The following is a 23633-nucleotide window of genomic DNA, read 5'->3' as shown; positions in this document are numbered from 1 at the left end:
AACCATTAAATTCAATTGTCACGTAGACTTACATTCAAACAATTCAAGCAAAGTTAGTTTTTAATTGAATGTAGGACTTGCAGTTTTGATATTGGAATATATTAAAATCTTTACTTTAGTGTCCCCTTTTGCCACTACATTCAATTATTCGGTAGAATAAACAAATTCAAACATGATACTTGTTGCGAAATGTTATGATAATGGAAAATTGAAAAACTGTTTGATAGTGTAAATAGTGATAACTTGCATACTTGCGAATAGTTTGCTTGCGATTGCATCAATATGAGAAATGAACTATGAACTTTAATTTAATACTCATGGATAGAAGATCAACTCTTCGATATAGTATATATATATATTTTGTGAGGAAATGCTGATTATGAAAGCTTAGTATGGTTTGCATAATTGCCTTATTCTTAGCAATTTTCAAAAATGCTTAAATAGTTTCAACAAAAATAAAAGCAATTGAATTATTCCAGAGGTAGAGAGAAAAGGATCTTCTCATTGGGAAATAGTTTAACGTGCATCTTTAACTTATAAATATGTTGCGTGGAAAAAATGCAACCACATGTTTGAAGAAATCTAAAAAAAAGTACGCTAGAATTTTAAAAATGGCGGCCGGGTGTAATTATTCCTCGGGTTAAAGCTCCATAAATCGGCAAGTTCCCACACGACCTCCTCGCGGTGGCCGCTGGAAATGGTCTTCGGACGGGCCAAGAGTGTGTAGGGCTGGACTGGGGGTAGGCTCATCCAACTGACGATGATCTGCTTGTCTGCTAGTCATGTGTTAGGGGCAAGTAGATCTGGTGGGGGGAGGAGCCGAAGCAACAGCCCGGAAATCGTCCTCCCTACACTGTAGAAGGTGCTATTAGGATCCCAAGCCAAGGTGGAACAGCATACGCCGAAGGCTGCGTGGCCAATTGGGAGCTTGCTCTTTAGTATGCGAACTCTGAATACCTTGGACACCTTCAGTTTCAAATAAGACTGTTACTCTGGTAGCCGGGCCAGTCAGGGTGGATATTCTTCCCGAACTACTCGTGGGACCAAGACATGGACTCAGTTTTAAAAATAAATAAACCGACGATAGAAGAAGAGGGGGTGATGCCAGGCGCATCATCGGAGGACGAGCTCCTGGCATCCAACCAAGAGACAGTAGCCGTCGAGAGCAGTACACTCGGTGCTAGCCGTAGCACCGCTGCGCGGAAACCAACCGCATGGACCTCCCGCAGCGAGGCGACAGACGGACTAATGGTTCCAGCCTGGAATCCACTGCCGTCAAGCAGGATGTAGCGAGTACCAGACATAGTACTTTTAACCCGAAATCCTCGACGTCGGTGGATCCCCCAAAAGTAAAGACCAACAAGAACCTCAGTCACCGGAAACCGAATAAGAAGCAAAGGTACACTCGTGTCCTGCTCAAGAACCAGTACCAGAGGGTCATACATATTCTCAGCAAGATTGTTAAGAATAAGGAGGCCGGTATTGTCGACGAGCGGAATGAAAAAGACCTCGCTAAATACCAGGCGAAGATCCACATAGATAAGGACAAACTCGTTCAATCCCTGCGCCTTTAAATCCCCAGGATTTCCATGTACGACTTGGTTGTTATCAAGGACGATGAACCCCAGACAAACAGCCAACCTTTTCTACTCCGTATAAATGTAGAATGCCTAGAGGCACTGGAAAAGGTCGACTATAAAGTGCGGTTCATAGTAAGGAATGCAAAGGTAAAAGTGTTCCGCTCTGCAAAACTGGAAGACGACCTAGATCCAATCGACGCCACCAACGACCTGTTGGCGGAAATGAGGATCGACGGTCCGACGGGAACTGACGAACCCCCACGCAAGCAGATCATGCTGAGGGTAATCCAGACAAATCTGCAACACTCAAAGTACGCCTCTTGTCTTCCTCCTAGAGGAAGCCATCGACATCGTACTTATACAGGAGCCTTGGGTCGGAGGCGACCGACCCATCAAAGGGCTCCAAAGCGAATATTATAATTTATTCTACAGCACAGGAGACGCTAATCAGGCTCCTGGACAGGACCTTGAAGCTGCTGGTTGAAACGCTCTTTCCCGCTAGCGAGGAGGACTGTGAGTCAGAGCCTTGCTTGGAGGTTTTGCAGCCACCGCAGTCTCGCGAAACTATCAAACCAGTAATTACCGAGGATAAGATCGGCTGGGCTATAAACAGATTCTCTGCATATAAATCTCCGGGCCCAGATGGCATAATACCAGTCATGCTACATAAGCAGCAGGAAAGGGTTGTGCAGTGTCTTATTGAGATTTGCCGGAGCTGTATCTCTTTAGACTACGTACCACAGTCCTGGAGACGCGCACGAGCGGTTTCCATGCCGACAGCAGACAGACGAGGCCATGAGTCCGCGCAGGGCTTTCGACCAATCAGCCTCACCTCGTTTGTGCTGAATACCCTAGAGTTCATCCTGGACATCCACTTAAAAGCGAGTATGTAGAAAACGCCTTTCTCTAAGTCCCAGCACGCCTACCTCAAAGGAAAATCTACAGAAACCGCTCCCCACAAGGTAATTGGCATGGTTGAGTGGTCACTGCAGTACAAGCAGTACACCCTAACTGCCTTCTTGGATATAGAGGGAGCTTTCAACAACGTTAATACCAACTCCATCAAGGAAGCCTTGGTCAGTATTAAATAGGAGGGGTATCTTACGCATTGGATAATATACATACTAAGAAACAGGATAATCCGGTCGAATCTGGGAGACAACCATTTAACCAAAGCCGTGAACAGAGGCATGCCCCACTGTGGCACTATCTCTCCTGTTCTCTGGTTAATAGTGATGAACGAACTTTTACGAATATTGGACAGTAGCGGGGTGAAGGTAGGGGCGTATGCCGACGACTTGGTGATATAAGTGTCAGGAATGTTTCCGTCCATTATGAGAGATATCATAGAAGGAGCGTTGCGAAGGGTGTGCCAGTGGGCCGCAAGACGCAGACTCGGCATAAAGCCAACCAAAATGAAACTGATGCTATTCACCACCACGACAAGGATATCTGAATTCCACCTTCTACCGCAGAATGAACAAAGATTGCCTATTTCCTCTAATGTAAAGTAACTGGGCGTAATCCTGTATCCAAAACTAAATTGGAGATTGAACATAGAACTGAGGGTTAAGAAGGCATTGCCAGGTATTGCCTTCTATGCCTGCAAGAGAACATTTGGAAAGAAATGGGGTGTCCGGCCGAGGATGCAGTCGTAGCGTGCAGTGCCGTCAGACTACGTGGGTCCAAATGCTGGGCAGCGAAGTCCTACGGCCACAATAACATCCTAGACGAAGTACCTCGGGAAATCTGAGCATTCCCCGTGGACTATGCCACACACAAGCTGAACTTCACGAGAAACTTTGATGTGGACTTTTCCGCCAGGGCAAAGTGGCGGCGTGCTGCAAAGTTATGACACAGCATTCTTTAGCGGTAGATCAAAAATGGTCTGTAAAGTCGGCGCGGGGGTTTTCTCCAATACACACGGAAGTACTGGCGATACTGGAAGTCTGTCGATGGGTGGAGCATAATCCGAGCCCCAAGCGTAACATAGTCATTCTGACCGACAGCCCATCAAGGCGTTTTACTCAGCAACGACATCCTCCAGGCTGGTTGGGCAGTGCAGAGACGCGCTGAACAGTCTGGCCGGTACGCTCAAGGTCACCCCCTGGGTTCCCAGGCATAGGAACATAGAGGGGAATCAGCAGGCTGACGGATTGGCCAGGCGGAGCTCTGTTCTTGGCACTCCTTCGGTGGGTATAGTCGGTGTCTCGCTAGCGGCTGCCAAAGGCAGAGCAGCCGCGGGCCTTAGATGGCAAGGATTACCAGCTGTGCCAAGTCAAGGAGCATTTGGCCCGGTTATAACATAGCCCGATCACGATAGCTCCTGTGCCAGACCCATGCAAATGCATTCAAGATTACGGCGGTCTACAAGGGGCACTGGGCCATAGGGGACCATACCGCCAGGCTAGCATACCTTACAATTCGCATTGGCAAAGCTGTAGAGAAAAGGGGGGAAACCCTCGTACAAACACTGGATAAACCATCCTTTAGTGATCCAGAGAGGTTTCTAGCTGCAGGGTGGGCAAGCTGCTTTCCTTCACGAATGTTATGGGTTAGCTCTGAAGATCTGAGCCGGCTAAACTCTGTCTCCTTGCTCTTATAACAGCAGTCACGGTCTTAGGAGTTTGTGGCATCAAAACGGTGCACCAAAAAGCTAATTGGGCTTCTCGAAGCTACCACTGATACCTACCTACCATTTTGTGCATTAACTAATGGAATAATAACTAAAGATAATAATTCTAAATTGTAATAGGATGAGTCAATATAAATAACCGCAGTTTAGATGTTTTCATTAATTTTTTACCCAAGAGCAGGATGCCTTTCGTTCCAATCTTTGGAATAATATCTACTATCAAAGGTTTTACAAACATTTCTTTTTGAAATCTATACAAATGTTACGCTGGTTAATTTAGCTTCCAAGGATATATGTACACGTTTCGCAAATGCTATCTTATATTTGAAAGTATAAGAACGACGGCGTGCAATAGTTGAATATAATCTTTAAAATATTTGGATAGAAATCACAGAGAGTAGAAAAAGATACTTCAGGAAATATCAAATATACACCAATATAGGAAAATATTTCAATTTTATCGATTCCAAAAACAGTTATTATAGTCGTAGCACGCATGCAAGTTTTATATTTTTGGGGTTGTTTTTGTTAGTATCGCAATATCACGCAATAAAAATATCAATGAGTAAAATTAATTAAATTAAAATATGCAAATGCAAGAAATAATCAAAAGTATTTACACCTACTCCTGCCTGGTCCATCAGTTGCATTGCCTGTTTTTATGTTTTATTTTATTTTTAGTTTGATTGATTGATAAGTAAGATGATAGCGGAATATTAATGAAAGTAGAAGGAAAATTGTGTATTAAAATGTATAAAATGTAGCATTTTCTTTTCATTTAATCCAAACGGTATGTAAACACATAATGGTTTGATACCAAATAAATCTGTCACGGACACAAATGATATTATTTATTTCAATAAAAATTACACATATTTAAGGTGAAAGTGGGAAAGGAAACAATAATATGAATCAGTTTTTGTCGAGAGTGTTAACATTTATATGGGGGAAAGGTACACATAAAGAAAATCAGGTATCAAGTTTTTGCTCTGAAAAGTGATATTGAAATGTGCAAAGAATTGAAAACATCAAGAAATAACATTTCCAAGGTGACACCAAACATTTTATATAGAAAGTAGAGAACAACGGTTAAGTACCTGCTTCAAATGATTTTTTAGGATGGTTCCTTCGGGCTCAGGCAATACAGGAATCTCCTCAGCACCTCCACTTGGTGCTGTTAATTTACTCGAATCCAAATCTACCAACCAAATATCATCTGGCAACCTAGAAGCATATCGAAGAATGGTTATAAATACCAACTGCCTACAAAGGTGGTAAAGAATATGATTTTTACCTGAAATTTTTCTTGTACATCAGAAAGGATGCTGGAGCACCAATAACAAAGGGTGTTGGTGCCAGGAGCAATTGTTCAGCACAGTTCATGCATGTTGGTAGCAATGGAATAACTGGGAACATATACTCCAGTGGATAGATCATTGTCACAAAAGCCATTACCGACATTGATAACGCATTGTAATCACGTGATTGAAAAAGAACTTTATTCTCTAGTAGAATTAATGTAAGAACTTTAAGGCATGTATCCACTCCTAATAACTCTAAAGGTAAATGTAATGGGAAATCAACTAAAGAAAATCTCGTATGATCCGGCAGCGCGAACAGTAATGGTTCATGGACCGACGGTGAAAGGATTTCTAACTGTAAAGCAAAAGGGAAGTCATAGTATTACAAACATAGTAAATTTAAGGAGTTAGCTAATACTTCGACTCTTGTTGAGCCAGGCACAGGAACTGGAGCGGATAATAAGCGTAAAATCCAAGTTTCAATTTCTTTAACGTCATGTAATACTATTGACGGGGTCGATTCTGTCACATGTCCTGCAAGCACAGTCCAAACGTTGTCCCTGAAAAGCAAATTTGTTATCCTTTCACAAAATTTTACTTTGCATATTCCAGATACTCACCTTCCTATTTGCTTTGAAGCACCCACACGTCTTGGACTGGACGATTCATTGCAAGCATCAATCAATTTTTTCAAAATAAATAGACATTCACGAAATGTCGTGAAGAAGGGATGATGAGAAACTATACAAAGAGACGTTAAAGATTGATTTCGTATTTTTGTCCTTTTTCTGGCACGTGGCGAAGGCGAATGGCTACCACCCGACTCAGAGTCAGCACTTGGTGCTGTCACTCCCAATCGGGGTGGCTGCTGCAGTTGATATTGGGATTGTTGTCCTTGCTGCTGTTGCATTTGTTGCCCCTGTTGATGATAGTGTCCTGGCGGATCGGAATCACGACGACTCGGACAGTCACGATCCGAATCGCTGGGCGCTATATTACTTCTGTAGTCGCTGGAAGAAGTTAAAATGCCATAGCTATTGAGGACACCAAAACTAAAAATTTTAAATATTCATCCTAGCAGAAATCATTTGTAATTAAAGATCAACTTGCCTGCTAAATGCAGAGTCAGAACTACGTTCCATGCTCTTTCTCCACGATTCTCGCCGGAAGGCCGAGCTGCGACGTCCTCTAGCGCCAGGAGGCGCACCACTTGCACCAGGCACATGTTTCTCAATGGGACGATAGAAATTCACACAAATCCCGAATCGAGTTTTCCCTGAAGTTATCGTTCATTAGGTAATATCTTCAAATACCATATAATACCATGAATATTATTTACACTATGAACATAAAGCCAAAATTATAACGTAACCCAACATAGTATTGGGGGTGGACAAAACAACCCATTAAATCTAACTTCGTGTTACGTGTTGCACTATTCTTGCGGCTACGAAAGGAAAGTAAAGGTATTTCACAACCCTATTTGAAGGCTTATTTTTAGATTTGTCTTATATCACATACAATTGTTTACTATTATATTTTCTGACTAAACCGCATCAACCTATTATATTTCCCTGAATATAAATACCAAAATCACATAACAAAACTCATGCAAACTTACCCGAATCCTTATCAGTTAGAGCAAAGACAAATGAAGTTGCATCACGAACTGCTGAGCCTGTTCGACGAGGCCCCACGCTGATGCATCCTTCTGGTTGACAAAAGTATGCCATATCCAAAGGTAAGGGAAAGTCCTTATGATCTGAAGGTGGATATCGGCGAAGTAACTCCGGGACCTAATTTTTAAAAAGTTGTGTATTTGTGTACTTTTGTATATAAATATCTTTGGAATAAGGATTTTACTTGAACAGGATGGTTAACATTTCCACTAGCTCCGCGTTGCACGGGACTCGTTCGTGCTCCAACTATCGCCAAATAGTCGATAAGACGAGGGCACAGTGACTGTCTTTGTTGTTCAGCCATGATTGTTCTTAGTTTAGATGATATGGATAGATCCTACTGAATGAACGATCGTCTGAAAAAGGAAAAAAGACTGTTTTACAAAGATAATTGAGGAGGAGGACAAATTTGTGACAAATTTTGGCCAACCGGCAGCGAGGCCACGTGGGCGTAGTTGGCGCCTGGGAAGCATTTATGGAAAGAGACACAAAGACGGCTACGGTTTCGTACCAGAGCAGAGGCAACTCATCAGACGCTGCCTCACCTTTACCCTGGAAACCGTAGCCGGCTTCGTCCCTCTTTTCACTTTTGAACTGAGTGTGTTGAGTGTTAACTCAAAAGAGGAGTCTGTGGACCATAAAGAGTGGGACCAAGTTGTTCTCCATTTGGTCCGGTCCGACATTAAATGAATGCGGACTTAAGACTCCTCAATCTGTAAAAAAAATCGTCTAGCTCCGGCCAAGCTTTGGTCCGAACTATAGGCGGATTTAGGCTGAATATGATTCGTACCATTGTTCTGTTTTACGAATTATAAAAGGGAGCGTATAACACCTGCGAGCCGCTTCGGCCACGCTGCTCCCAGGACAGAGGTGAGGCAGTATGTGATGGGTTGCCTCTGTCCTAGTACGAAACCGTAGCCGTCTTCGTCCCTCTTTTCATTTTTGAACTTTGGGTGTTAACTTAAAAAGAGGAGTCCGTGGACCATAAAGAGTGGGAGCAAGTTGCTCTCGATTTGGTCCGGCCCGATATTTAATGGATGCGGACTTAGGACTCATCAATCCCCTAAAAAAAGCATTTATGGATTATCAGCAACCATATTTAGGATAAACGAAACCGGAAGCTCGGTGCTTCAAAAATGAAGGGTTTTGTTGATCCTTTGTCTAACAGTATTTAGCAGCAAGATGGTTCCATTTATATACTCCTAGCGAATCCACATTGAATGTACCCGATATTCAATTCAATGTGATACTGACATTTTATCTCTTAGAGAGCAGTAATTTTACGCGAAAGAGGCAAATTTCACCTATTATAACTTTGTTAGTAATAGCAGGATTTCCACCAAACTTCCCAGTATGATACTTCATATTAAAACCTATGTTATTGCAAAACAATTTGCACCTTATTTTACGTGCATGGGAACTACCTTAAGTTCAACATCGAACAATGTAATTCTCCGCATGCATGGGAGTTCACAGTTTCAACCTTTCTGCCAAATTTCGTGCCAATAGGTACAACACTTTCTGCAGCTAATTACTAAAAAGTATAGTAATATACTATTATTAATTTCATTTGAATAGATATCAGTATGAAAGCTATTTCGGAGCCTAGACGCCTAATGGCATCCTCTTAATTTTTTTCAGATTCTTCGGTTAAATAGTTTCTGAGAACAAACTAGAGTCCATTAAAGAAATCATAATTTTCGGCCCCCCGCATTCCCCACCTTTGCAACTAGGACGGGCTTTAGAAAGTACTAATCGAGACCTTTCATTTGATACCCCACATGGCTATATTTGGTGAAAAAAATTGACTTCCCCCTTTTGCACGTACGGGGACCCTCCTTAAATTCGACGTAAAAGAATGTAACTCGCTGTGTATGTGAGCATTCACAGTTCCCACCTTTCCACCAAAAATACCAGTAACAAAATTGAAGTAGGATGCATTGAAAGCAGATCGCTGAACGACGAAAACAGCAACAACACCGACCGCACACATTCAAGAGGAGCAGCATGAGAAGTTCATCAACTTTGAGATCTCTGCCAACGCCAAACATCGAAAAAGATAAAATGGAGGGAAGGTCAATGAATGCCAAATGTGAAGGACTATTTGAAGGTAGTAATCCGGTTTGGACTCATGGAGAGCAGACCCATGAAGCAGAAGAATTACCCTTCACACAGCTTGGTGCAAAAATAGTTGAGCTGTCTGAGTTCATCAATGACGAGCACAACGTACACAAACCCATAAAAAATATGGTCAGAGCCATTAAAGTGCTCTACAACAAATCGCGACAGGAGGAACGAAATTCTATGGGCAAGTCGAAATCTGTTGCCCCAGCTGGGCGACCCAAGTGACGCCTAATCGTATTGCAATCAACCTGCCACCAGACAAGAGAGTGCAGGAAAAAGATGTGGATCCTCTGGGAAATCAGCAGGCGCCTAAGAGGGAAAAGGCCATACAAATAGTTCCAAAAAAACGGAACTAAAAGCACCGAAGAGAGAAAGCAAGTCCCTCAAGTGCTAGCTCCGGCAATTGAATCGGCAAAATCCAAGGGGAATGAAAACGATGGATGGACCAAGGTAATTAATAAAAAGACGAAGAAAAGGGCAAAGATGCGAATTCACCCAGAAACAATTGTGATCTCCAGCAATGGAAGTTTATCCTACACGAAGATACTGGAAAAAGTCAAAGCTGATCCCGACCTAAAGTTTTGTCAACAAGATTCGAAGGACCCAGATGTTTGAACTGAAAAAAACCACCCTTCCAAACTCAGGTTAAGAACTCACTTGGGGAGAATGTCACCGTACGGACCCAGAAATGACATCCAAAGGAGAAATTTGCACTGCCTTAATGCAACAGTTCAAGTTGTAGGACCTTGCCGAGAAGTCTATTGTGAGTTTGCGGAAAGCCTATGGCAATACTCAACGGCCACATTGCGATTACCAGTGGACGCAGCGCAGAAAATATTGGCGGCCGGGAAGATTCGAATCGGATGGGTTGTTTGCTGTCTGAAAGGGCAGATTTCTCTAAAGAGGTGCTCCAAGTGCCTCGCGTTTGGCCATTTCAGAAGGCATGCATCAGCGGCATTGATCGGTCCAATCGATGAAAAAATGAAGTTGATTCCAGTAAACCTCAATCATTGCAGGGTTCCTCAAGATTTACTCGAGCAGACCACTTACGAGTCCGAAGTGGAAATTGCCATCATTAGCGAACCCTATAGAAACCGCCACGGTGGGGTTACAAATTCGACTGGTGGAGCGGCGATATGGGCATGCGGTCTACAAGTCATACAGCGGCTTTCTGTGGGCGAAAATAAACAGGGTATATGCTATACAGCTGTTACGCCCCACCAAATGTAACAATGTCCAAAATCGTGGAAATGCTTAACAGTATTGTTCTCGAGTAAAGGGGTTGTAGTCCAAGGGTGATTGCTGGTGACTTCAATGCTTGGGCCCGTAAGTGCTTGGGCCCGTAAGTGGGGTAGCAGAGAGATAAATGCAAGGGGTCGCAGTCTATTAAACGCTTTCGCACAGTTGAATATAATTTTGACCAACGAAGGTTACGTAAACACCTTTCAGAAAGGGGGGTCTGCTTCAATCGTAGATCTAACTTTTATTAGCCCTGCGCTGGCACGTGGTATGTTCTTGTGTGTCAGCAAGGACTACACACACAGCGATCAATAGGAAATCTTCTTTGGGAGTCACCGGGCAGAAGACCATCTTGCCCGAAACCGAGAAATATGTCAGGCTAGTCTGCTAAAGCTCTGGATGAGCAGGCCTTCATAGAGGTGTGGTTAGACCAACCTAATAAAGCAGGCGCCTCTACGGAAAGAGCCGTCCATGTGGCCCAATGCGTCGCCAAAGCGTGTGACTTGTCTAAGCCAAAGAGGTGCTCATTTCCCAGTAAAGGACCAAACTACAGGTGGAATACTGAACTAGCCCGCCTTCGATCAGCCTGTCACCGACCCAGAAGAGCGGTTCAGAGGGCGGTAGGTAAAATCGACCAAGGGCAAAAAGAGCGCGCCCATAAGGAAGCCCGCAAAACCCTCAAGCTCACGATCCAACAGAGCAAGAAGGAATGCTTTAAGGAGCTCTGTTCGGAAGCGGACGTAAACCCGTGGAGGAGCGCCTATAGAATCGTGATGGGGCGATTCAGAGGGCGATCATCTCCGCAGTTCACATGCCCTTCACTCTTGTTAAAAATCATCCAGGGGTTATTTCCCAAGCAAGAGGAGGACCCAGGCAGCTTCCAGCGAAATGTAGACCAGACATGTTCGCTGAGTTGTTCGAAACGTGCATGTCCCAGGGAATATTTACTGCATCATGGAAGTGACAGAAGTTAACGCTACTCCCTAAAGCCAGTAAGCCTCCAGCTGAGCCAACGTCCTACAGACCTATTTGTCTTTTGAACACTGTGGAAAAAATGCTATATATATATCTATAAAAGATTACTCCCGGTTGTTGAGAGCCAGGGAGACCTCTCAGATCGACAGTATGGGTTCCGTAAAACCAGATCAACTATTGATGCCATCAAAATGGTTACTGGCATGGCTGAAGATGCAATCCACGGATAAGGTAATACTAGCAAATATTGCGTGGTGGTGACCCTGGATGAGAGAAATGCATTCAATTCCGTCAATCGGACCCTAATACGAGAATCTCTAGCTAAGATTGGTATTCCCACTTATCTTGCAGCTATTGGCAACAGCTATTTACAAGAACAGATGCTGACACTGATGACGGACCCCAGGAGTACGTTGTCTCTGCGGGTGTTCCACAGAGCTCCGTACTGAGCCCGCTGCTGTGAAAAATCATGCACAACGATGTACCTAATCTCACCCTTCCGGAGGAAGTCACAGTGGTGGGTTACGCCGACGATATAGCGCTGGTTGTGGTCGCAAAGCACTTCGAAGATGCTGAGTTATACTCATGTGAAGCGATCAGTGCTGTTAAGGGTTGGTTAGAGAGTTTTGGTTTAATACTTGCGGAGGAAAAAACAGGAGCGGTCCTCATCACCAAGCGCCGGAAAAGAAATTTTTCCCGTATTCAAATTGGGAATTATATCATCACTTCTACGCCTGCCATCAAATGCTTAGACTACTTATGACAAAGCATCCACTGCAAGTGTGGCCCTGGCAAGGATTATGCCGAATGTGGGAGGATCAGGGTATGCTTCCAAGTTGCTTACAGCTGGGGTAGGGGAAATGCATTGCAGGTTACAGTTAACGCTAACAAACTGAGTTCAGTATAGAGAAGAACCTAAGGGGGTGCTCGGCATTCAGAACTGTGTCATCTCTGGAATAATGCCCATTGACAACTTGGCAAATGAGATGACGAATATACAAAGTGAAGTCTATCTCTCCTTTATCGCAGACGAAGTACGCCGAAAAGGAGAGATATCTAAATAGATGGCAACAGCGTTGGGAACTCTCGGGCCGATGGACACACAGGCTCATCCCTACCATCAAGGAGTGGTTGGAGGGACGGCAGGGTGAGGAGGCTCTAGGAGAGGTACTACTGATGTTCCAAAATTTATAACTATAATTTACTTTCATATGTCCTTTCATTTCTACCTTGTTTTTTTTCATCAATGGCGCGACAGACAAAATCGGTTCCCTGGCTATTTTTCCTTGCTTAAAGTCCACACTTATATATGTGTATAATGTGGTTGATTTTCCTCTTGAATTCCCCCACAGCCCATTATATCATATAAAATTTTGTTCTTTCCTTCATGAAAATGGAAATACTCCTCTTAAGTACACCTTACATAAGCACCAGCATGTCTAGCAAACGTTTTGAAAAAATGCCTTCCTATGCCTAAGGGGCCATTTTCCCCAAACTACACGAACCTCGTATTTATAGAAATAGCCAGGACAATAAGCTTAACCACATTGATACTCTTTTTATGTGTATTATCGTACGCCCGCACAATCAAAACTCCTCAATAATCTTTCATGCATACTTAACAATTAAGCACTCTCTTGCGAAACAATAACCATTTTCAAGGGCACAAAAAATACCAAACGTGCTTATCTTACACCTACGCACAACCAAATCGTTCGCCATGAATATTATATCAAGAATCTCAACGGCCTTTTTATAAAAGTGTCTGGTAAGTGTATCGTCTATGGTCTACGTAATTGAAAGGTACCGTCTATGAATTATGCATAGACCTTCTTATGAGGAGAGCTTAAAATAGGCAAAAAGGAAATTAAAATAACGAAAAGGAGAATAATCAAAGCTCCCTAGATTTATTGGAAGTGAGTGGTTGACTTCAAACGGAATTTATACATTTTAAAGCTAATTTAAGTTATAAGGATCTAAGTCCCAAAAATAAGCAGATAATAATACTCATTCAAGATAGAGGCAACAAGAGACTACGTGTCCCCTATACTCCACAAAGGAGTGAACAGGTAATATAGAAGGCTTTTCAAGAGAGGATTACAGGTGAAGCGAACTTGAAATTCATTCTCTATTTTAGGTTTCTTTCATTGTTAGGGTCTCGAGAATGCTCTTCTAGTTGAGTCCAAAAGAAGCGTGCATGAAATTGCTTTTATTCTTCTTTTTTTAAAAAAAAAATAATTTAAATAAAACTCAAAACCAAAACTTCGTTTTGAAATTACCACCAAGACAAGGCTTCCCGAATTCCACCAACCGCGGCAATGAATGAACCAATATTGGTTCTTTGTAATGTAAAATATATAATATATGCAATCCGGAGCTAAATTAGAGTTGAAGAAGGTTAAGAAGGTATGTACAGCCGCCTATGCCTGCAAGAGAACGTTTGCAAAGAAATGGGGTCTACGGTCGAGGATGGTTCTCTGGATGTACACAGATGTGGTGCGTCCCACCCTAACGTACGGCTTTATTGTATGGCGACAGGCTCTGGGCAAAAAGCACAGTTAAACGAAGCTTAATAGGATTCGAAAAATCACTTGTGCAGGTGCTACTGGGGCTCAGCAGTCCTGCCCGGCAGATGCTTTCAATGTACTCCTGCACTTCCCCTAAATCTCCACATTAAATGCGTTCTATCGTGCAGTGCGTGAGACCACATGAATCCGGATGCTGAATGGCGAAGCCCTACGGTTATAGTAACATCCTAGATGAAGTACCTCTGGAAATCTGAGCCTTCCCCACGGGCTATGCCACACGTAAGCTGAGCTTTACAAGAAACTTTGCTGTGGACTTTCCAACCAGGACAAAATGGAAAACCGGCGGCGTGTTGCAAGGTTATGACACAGTATTCTTCACCAATTGTCTGTAGAGTCGGTGCGGGTGCATACACACAGTGTATACGAGTCGTACGGTGTCCAAGGTTTCATCAATGTATTCCAAGCGGAAATACTGACGATTCGATTCGAGCCCCAAGCGTAATGTAGCCGTTCTAAACGACAGCCAGGCGGCCATCAGGGCCTTGTACTCAGCGACGACATCCTCCAGGCTGGTGGGGTAGTGCAGAAATGCGCTCAACCATCTGGGCGGCACGCTCAAGGCCAACATCCTCTGGGTTCCCAGGCATAGGAACATAGAGGAGAATGAGCGAGCTGACGGATTGGCCAGGAGGGGCTCTGCTCTGCTTAGCAGCCACGGGCCTTAGATGGCGAAGGCTTACCAGCTGTGCCAAGTCAAGGAGGATTTGGCCCGCTTATAACGAAACCTGCTATGGGAGAATTGCTTTTTTCGGTGAATGCTAGGAGCTGGCTCTGAAGATCTGAGCCAGCTGGGTTCTGCCTCCTTGCTCTCATAACAGCAGTCACGATCTTAGGAGTATATGGGCTCCTCAAAACGGCCACTAATACCACCAATACCATGGCCACTAACTAGCTACCTAAACAGTTATTTTTCAACAAAAATCGAAACGAAATTAATATTTGGCAACATCACATCTTGCTGAATGCAAAGTGACCGAAAATTTGAATTGATGATGTCACGTTAGTGAAATACGATGGGTCAACATTTCGGTAATATCGCAAAAAAAATAGGAGAGGTTACGGTGAATGCAATCCACCACATCATAGAAAATATAAAATAACCCACTAAGTTCGAGATAAAATGGCACCCTCCTCTGCGAAAGCTTTCAGTTTAAAAACCACGCGACATCACTCACAATTCACAGAAAAGTTCGTTCAGAAGCACCACGACATTGGAAGAAGATGTCGCGACGAGCATGAGTAGACAGGTTCGCTCTTATATCACACTTTGAGTATTGTGGGCAAAAGAAACCCATTTATCTCCGAAAATAACTGAGAAAACAGCCTGCGTATGCGAGAAAGTTGCTATAAAAATCTTATACCGGATCTACATGTTTGCTAAACCGCAACATCCCATCTCAAATTGCGCACAGAGTGTTTAGCATGGCTTGTGTAGGTTTGCAAGCGCTTGCCGCCAATCCGATCGAGTTCCGGTCTTTTCATCATCATCAACAACATCAGCAGCAACCGGTTTCCGATCTAGGCCTGCCTTAATAAGGAACTCCAGACACCCCGGTTTTGCGCCGAGGTCCACCAATTCGATATCCCTAGATGTCTAGCATCGTGGCCTACGCCATCGTTCCATCTCAGTCAGGGTCTGCCTCGTCTTCTTTTTCTACCGTAGATATTGCCCTTATGATCCGAGCTGGATCATCGTCGTCCATACGGATTAAGTGACCCGCCCACCGCAACCTATTCAGTCGGAGCACCATGCTAACAAGATAGTGATCCGAGTCTATATTGACTCCCTTATATGTTCTGACATTCATCAAGGCTGGGAGATGGCGGTGTTCGATCAACACGTGGTCAATTTAGTTGAAAGTGGTCCCGTCTGGAGAGGCGCACGTATCTGGGCTTCAAAAGTTCACTCTACTGAAGGTACCCTTCTCCGACTCTGCAGTCTCCTTTGTAGGGGCGTGAACGTTAATGACGCTTATATTTCTGAATTTGCCTCGCAAGTGCAGAGTGCATAGCCATTTGCTTATGTTTTCAAAGCCGGTAACAACAGGTTTCATTTTTTGGCTGAGTAAGAAACCTATTCCGAGCACATGGTTTATGGCCACTATAATACTATAATATATGGTGTAGTGGCTCTTTTTCAGGAAACCGGTCCCTGTTCAACGCATCTTCCATATTCCACGTTCCATGAGAAAATGCACAAAACCTTTATTACGTTATTGTTACCGGGTTCGTCGTTGTGTTGTCAGTCTCGACTCGGTCTTTTGAACAAATCAAAAGGAGTTTGCTTGCCTGCTTAGAAAACACTAACGCACTTGCAAATGGGTGGATGGCGATATTTGGTCCGACAAACTTTTGTAGAGGTTTGGAGCTTACGGTAGGTGCGTCACATGTGGATCCGGCATTAGATTTTTGGTATTTAGTTCTGTGGTCTAACATGCCTGTATGTAAGCCAATACGGGGCTTAAAATTCATGACATGCATGCAATCGTCAACCATGGTGGGGAAATCAGTTATTGACTAGAAAAGGAAGTATATAAAAAGAAGCATACTTTAATGTGTTATGCCTTGGTTTATTACATCACCTTAGACATACAACAACCGTTTATTTCCAACAGGACAACGACCTCAAGTGCACTTCTTCTAGACACAAAAATCGCTATCGTCTAATGCCCAAGTCGTTTTTATACACCTACCCAATCAGTAAGCCTTAATTGGTGGAATATACCAGTTAGGCTGAAAAGTTTGTAGGCCAACACGCAGATGGCGATACTAGTATTAAATCCATATGATTTTTAGTTAACCATAACCTCAAATGACATTTGTACTAAATTTGATAGCTGTTGGACTATTAGTTTGTGGGATAAGCATTTTAAGTGAATCAACTTTTATTAGTTTGAAGAGCATTGGTTTTGGTGAAAAATACTGTTGAAGTCAAAACTTGGCTTGATATACATTATTTGGAGTTTACACCAGGCAAATCAAAGACTGAGAAGTGGTTTGCTAAGTTTAAACGAGGCGACATGAACACCGACGACAATGCACGCAGTAAACGCCCCAAGGAGGCTATTACTGACGAAAACATCAAAAAAGTCTACAAAATAACAATAATAATAAAAGTAAAGTTAATCGGGATAGCTGAAACTCTAAACATATCGAAGGAACGTGTTGAACATTTCGTGCAGGAATGTTTAGATATGCAAAAGCTCTGTTCAAAGTGGGTACCGAGCGAACTCACAAACGACCAAAAATAACAGCGGGTTGATTATTATGAGTAGTGTTTGAAACTTTTCCTCCATAAAAACCCGAATTTATGTGTCGATATGTGACAGTGAACGAAACATGGCCACATTATTTCACACTAGAATCAAAAAGACGGTCATCCGACTCCAAACCGTGAAAGCACGCAACAGTCGGCTGGCAAAGCTATTTCATCAGTAGTTTGGAACGTGCGCATGATATAATATTCATCGACTATCTTAAGAAGAGAAAAACCATCAACAACTACTGTTACATAGCGTTATTAGATGAATGAAGGATGATTGAAGGATGAACTCGTGGAAAAATGGCCCCATTTGAAGAAAAAGAAAGGGTTGTTTCACGAAGGCAATGCACTGTATCACAAACCAAGGAAAACCATGGTAAAATTGTATGAATTGGGGTTATAATTAGTTCCGCATCCACCGTATTCTCCAGATCTGGCCCCCAGCGACTTTTTTCTACTCACAGACTTGAAGGAAATGCACGCTGGAAAGAAATTTAGCGCCGATGAAGAGGTAGCCGCAAAAACTGAGGCCTATTTTGAGGCTAAAGTGAAATCCGACTATAAAAATGATATCGAAAAATTGTATGACCGCCATAATCATTATATCACCCTCAAAGGTAACAAGGCAACCGACTATATTGAAAAATAAAATCAAATTTTATTAAAGAAATGGTTTTCTATGTTAGCCTACGAGCTTTTCAACTCAAATCATAGATGTTCGAAGAAGTATGTTATTCAGCAATTTGGAGATCTATCTTTTGTTTTAAATTATTGTAACCAAAATATCATATCCAATATCAATTTGCATATCATTAAGATGACACCTTTCTCATAGGTATCAATCCAGCTTATCGAACTTAAGGGGGTCATCCCGTGTGTTGGAGAAATCGATTTTTTTTTTTGCATGAATTGTATCTATATATAGTGGAGAATATGTGGGCAAAGGGATTTTCCGATATTCCGAGTCGTTCAGAAACAGTGTTCAGTGTTAAACAGGTAAGGAGTTTGTAGCCGCGGCTAGAGTACTCGATCAGAAAGAGCATCGAATCTTTTTTACCTGTTAGTTTTTTACCTGAGTCTTATAAATTCGAACACAGGTATAAATATAAAAAGATGGAAAACCAATCAATTGTCTAAACTTATTTGCTGTTTGGAATAAAAAGGATAATCCAATCTAGAGTGAGCACTGAAAGGCTTTCAAGCTATACTCAGTTATATTTTGGTGTAAGTATGTGCTGTTTGTGTGTTCAGTGAATTGTTTAAATGTATCGTACGAAGGGAGATCGCTTTAACGTTCAACGTCATGCTCACACTAAAAAACGAGTATTTCATGGGAATTGATACTTATTAGAAAAGAAAAAGGACTTCGCATCAACAAAGAAAATTTTAGCAAGCATGACATGGATGTTCCAATTGCGACAAGTTTTGTATATTGTATATTGGATTTTGCTGGAGTTTTCTCCGGTATTTCTGCAAATTTCTGCAAATAATAAAATATATGTGGTAGTAAAAAAGAAATGCGTAGGACATGTCGAGAAAAGAATGGAAACGCGGCTCAGAAATGCAAAGAAGAATCACAAAGGCATTGGTGGAAAAGGGGCTGGAAAACTTACTGATAAGGTTATTAACAACCTCACTACTTTTTTTGGGCTAGCTATTCGTCGACACGCAAATTCGATAGAAGGAATGCAGCAAGAAATTTGGCCTACTTTCTTCCATAAATGTTCTACAGACGAAAATCCTCAGCATCAAAATTGTCCAGCAGGCGAGGACAGTTAGTGCAAATGGCGCAAAGCGGAAGCTAAAGGAGAACTGGATAGTTTCCACCACGAGAAAGCACCTTTGACTGAAGAAGTTCAAACAGTCAAACCAATCTACGAAGATTTGCCACGAAATGATCTCTTGAACAGATGTTTAGGAGCAGAGACCCAGAATAACAATCAGCCGTTAAATGCATTGATACTTTCGCTCCAAATCACCTTCATTCTGGGGCTAAAGGTCGTAGAAATAGCCACTTTTCTGGCTGTCATTATTTTCAATGAAAGATTCAATGGCATTCTCAAAATCCTAGTGACAATGGGATGTCAAGTTGGTCACATATATCAGGTTTATGTCGACCGCCGTAATGATGCGCAAATTTGGCGGTCCGAAAGACGATCAACTGACCTCGCTAAAAGAGCCAGAATTGAAACCAAAGAGCAACAATCGGCCTTACAAGACTTTTTTGAAGAAACGGAGGGTGCTCTCTATGGACCAGGTATAGCAGATTAATGGTGAGTTAAAATTTTCCTGTTGATAATCACATTTAAATTTTCAAATGCGTTTTTTTCGAAACTGCATCTTGGAAATCGGCTACCATCATAGCTCAAAATCTATCCAACCAAATTCTTTGAAATTTTCACGATTTCTTTAATACATATTTCTACGGTCCGCAAACTAGGATAATTGCAATCGGACGGGTCGTTTTTTTTATTCATAAAAAAAGTCGTGAAAAAACACCCAAATTCAAAAAATTAAGTTTAAAAGCGCACCAAAAATTTACCTTTTAATATTTTCTAATTATCCTAGTTTGCGGACCGTGGAATATTGTCCACATTAAAATGCCGTTTAGTTTTTTTTCCTCAGATGAACACAGCGCCCTCCAGCATGGCAGCAGGAAAACACCTTTTTTTGGAGATGGGTGCATATTGACACGTATTCCGAAAACTAGCTACGGTATCAAGCTGGAAAATTTATCACATATACTAGAGATATCAATAACCATATGATGAAAAAATCACGTTTTATCCAGTCCTTCAAAATAATTTTTCAAAAAAAGGCAAAAAAAACGGCCTTCACACGGGATGACCCCCCTTAAATAGTTTATACACTTGACCTTTAACATTTTTTCAAACCACTAATTACTATTCAGTTTACTTTCTTGTCCAAAGAGAAAGCCTTCTAATGGCACGAACTCGACAGCTGTGAAATACCCACGTTTCTGGACACGGTGGTATCTTTTCTTCCCTTCCCTAGCACATACCTAATTAAAAAGGCCCTTCGGTCGCCGAAATTGATGATTAGAATTTCATAAGGTGCTATCACCAGCATGAGTGACATAGATGGAGATAAAAGAGAATACCCGCATTTTAATTTTGAGCTTATGGAATAGGCTTATGGTTCCAGGATATTTCCCCAAATAGTGTGTAAACCAAACAAGAAGATAAAAGCAGAGCTCAACACTCAATTTATTATTGAAGAGTTCAAATGTTCAATTTCATTTTATACGAATTAGTTTTTAACTAATTCCTTGAAATTATACCCGAAATCCAACTCAATAGAATTTGTATAATAAATGATTCCTTTGAATCATGACAACCCATATCTTCTACTAGATGCCTAATCGACGCCTATCCCGTCCCTAACGTATTAGATATTCCCGATTTAGAGATACATCATGGTCTAAAATTTCACACTTCGTGCGTCATTTGATCTTAAAGGAAAGACTTTAAATAACTAATTGGTCATCCTATCATCTCCTGACGATTGCACTCCTTGACTAGATTGTATGATATTTTTATCTTAAGAGGACTACCAGCTCCTAACCTTCAACTACTCTTCTGCTACTCCCTCCCTCACCCCGTTATTATCTGCTACAAGGATTCTACTTTCTCCTATTCTATAAATTTCACCTAATTTCCCCTTCATATGATAATTTCCCATTTACTCACTCCAGGAGGGTTAGAGACATTGGAATCGAAGCAGATTATTTTATTTGAGATGTAGAAGATGAATTTGGGTAGATAAGGTATCAAAGATGGAACGGAAAATAATTGCTCATATTTAATATTCATAAATATAATTTTGCAACTTTCGGGAAAATTAAAATAGCTTTCACCCCCGACCTATCATGTACGATAAATATGCTTTCTATTGCGACTAATAAAAGAAAAAACGTTACCTCATACATTTTAGATACATATATATCTGTATATTGAATTGACCTTAAACTTGGAGCTACTCTATTCATTAACTTGAGCCCAATGTGGATTAAAGTGTAAAGAAGTCAAAACTAATCGAAATAGCCAGTCGTGCCGACGAGATTTTTTTACAGGCGTGAATAGCAAATTGGAAACCTAGTTAAGGAACCAAACCCACGAAATTTGGATACCTCTATCCGAAATTCCCTCTTCTCAAGAAAACGGCGTAATAATACTCACTTCGATGGTGCTATTCGAACTCTTTTCCAACAAAGACCATGCATTGTCCTTACTTCCACTACGCAGTGCTCTAGGCCTAGAAGACCTCGAGGAAAAATCGATAAGCCTTATCATGCAACAAGGTCATTTGAAAAATGCTATTGATTTTGTGGCTCTGCCCAGACAATATTTTCCGAGATGTTCTTCACAACATTATTAAATATTTGATAGAGTTTTCCAGCTGAACCACTAAAGGATTCTGCTGAATTTCATCACTTTTTCCATTTAACATTCAAGATGGCGCTTACCAGCATTTTTTCACACCACCTACTGTAACACGTTTCTCCGATTTTCTCACAATTAGTACTATTTCCATAGCAAAAACACATCACATTTAATTACTAAACGATTGTTCTTATCAAATTCCGTCACACATTATTAAAAAAGTCGCGATTTAGTGAATTTTTATCACTTTTTTCGCGTAGGGCACTCACACTTTACATAAGAAGCAGAAAAGAAAACTGGACCCAGTTATATTGCAAAAGGGAAAATTTTCACTATGTTTAGCGGACGCCTTTCATTTTACGACTTTTCACGGACGTATCCACCTCAAAACTGGCGACGATTTCTAGCCCCAATTGCTTATCATTGGGAGAAATCGTAGTAGAAGTTGGGAAAATTTTCAGCGCATGTGCTCTGTAGGACCTTCAGAAAAATGAGGAACTTTGGGGATGGAACTGATAAGAGGAAAATGCAACGTGTGATACTTGTTTGGGGATTTGTTGTGAAAAGTTCTTCCTTTTGATTTACCTGGGATGGTTCGAGGTGGCAATAAACATTGTCTTCAAGGATGGTGGAGGAAGTTGAGTGGATCATGGTATTTCACACGTGAAGCTGAATGTGGTAGGCTATGAAATAATGTTTGTACATTCATCAAATCAACGCTAACAATTGGGGCTGGTGTGAACTATAGAAACCGTCAGGTAAATTGATAATGCAAAGTGCGCTTTGACGGTGCAGGTGAAGCTCAATTAGAATAGTTATCATTTAATCATTTTATACTCGTTTGTACAAGGAGCACATGATATGTAAGTATAGCTTCGTGGTGGTTTATTTCTAATTATGTAATGCTAAAAGTAAAATGTATATTTGTAGCGACTAGTAATAACTTATGAACATTAATTTGCTTAGTTGATATAGTTTTGAGCATCCCTTTTTAACTAGTCGTATTTTCTACTTTAGGTTCCGTTTCTTTGAATTGGGTGCCGTAATTTGCTTAACCCACTCAGACTTGCGACCAATTGCGGCTTTCTTACCACCAGTATCCGGTCTAGGCCTGCCTTAATAAAGAATTCCAGACATCCTGGTTTTGCGCCGAGGTCCACCAATTCGATATCCCTAAAAGCTGTCTGGCGTCCTGACCTACGCCATCGCTCCATCTCAAGCAGGGTTTGCCTCGTCTTCTTTTCCGGGCTTCCGGACTGGATCATCCTCATCCATACGGATTAAGTGACCCGCCCACCGTAACGTATTGAGCCGGATTTTATCCACAACACAACACATGGTGTCGCTCATAGATTTCGTCGTTATCTAGACTACGGAATCGTCCATTCTCATGTAGGGAACCAAAAATTCTTCGAAGGATTCTTCTCTCGAACACGGCCAAGAGTTCACAATTTTTCCTGCTAAGAACCCAAGTCTCCGAGGAATACATGAGGACTGGCAAGATCATCATCGAGCGGAACAGATTTTGTAAGCTGAAAGGGGTCCGGGGGCTGCCAACAACCGTGCGCTGATTTCATCATCGTAGTTGTTATCGGTTGTGATTTTCGACCCTAAATAGGAGAAATTATCAACGGTCTCAAAGTTGTAGCCTCCTATCTTTATTCTTCCCGTTTGACCAGTGCGATTTGATGTTACTGGTTGGTTGGTTTTTGGTGCTGACGTTGCCACCATATACTTTGTCTTACCTTCATTGATGTGCAGCCCAAGATCTCGTGCCGCCTGCTCGATTTGGATGAAGGCAGTTTATACGTCTCGGGTCGCTCTTCACATGATGTCGATATCGTCAG

General features: G+C 41.9%; 1 protein-coding gene across 13 annotated transcripts in view; it reads right to left on the bottom strand.

The window, feature by feature from the left end:
- LOC119656694 (MAP kinase-activating death domain protein) overlaps positions 1-22172 on the bottom strand; it is a 61467-nt gene extending 39295 nt beyond the window's left edge. For 6 of the 13 annotated variants that reach the window (XR_005250082.1, XM_038063180.1, XM_038063181.1 and 3 more), the window contains exons 1-8: positions 21870-22172; positions 7380-7551; positions 7138-7312; positions 6627-6792; positions 6137-6568; positions 5935-6076; positions 5510-5871; positions 5313-5439 (exon numbers count right to left, since the gene is read on the bottom strand). Coding sequence is in view for 12 of the 13 variants with exons in the window: in XM_038063180.1 (XP_037919108.1) it covers positions 5313-5439; positions 5510-5871; positions 5935-6076; positions 6137-6568; positions 6627-6792; positions 7138-7312; positions 7380-7499 (1524 nt within the window). In the remaining variant the exon portion in view is untranslated. The remainder of the gene's footprint in view (positions 1-5312; positions 5440-5509; positions 5872-5934; positions 6077-6136; positions 6569-6626; positions 6793-7137; positions 7313-7379; positions 7552-21869) is intronic. The other 7 variants (XM_038063184.1, XM_038063192.1, XM_038063191.1 and 4 more) reach the window with 3 other exon arrangements.
- Positions 22173-23633: the final 1461 nt, after the last annotated feature.

This window comes from Hermetia illucens, chromosome 5 (genome assembly GCF_905115235.1).
Source record: "Hermetia illucens chromosome 5, iHerIll2.2.curated.20191125, whole genome shotgun sequence".
Classification (NCBI taxonomy): domain Eukaryota; kingdom Metazoa; phylum Arthropoda; class Insecta; order Diptera; family Stratiomyidae; genus Hermetia; species Hermetia illucens.
Note: the sequence above shows the minus strand (reverse complement) of the source record. Positions and strands in the feature narration are given on the sequence as shown.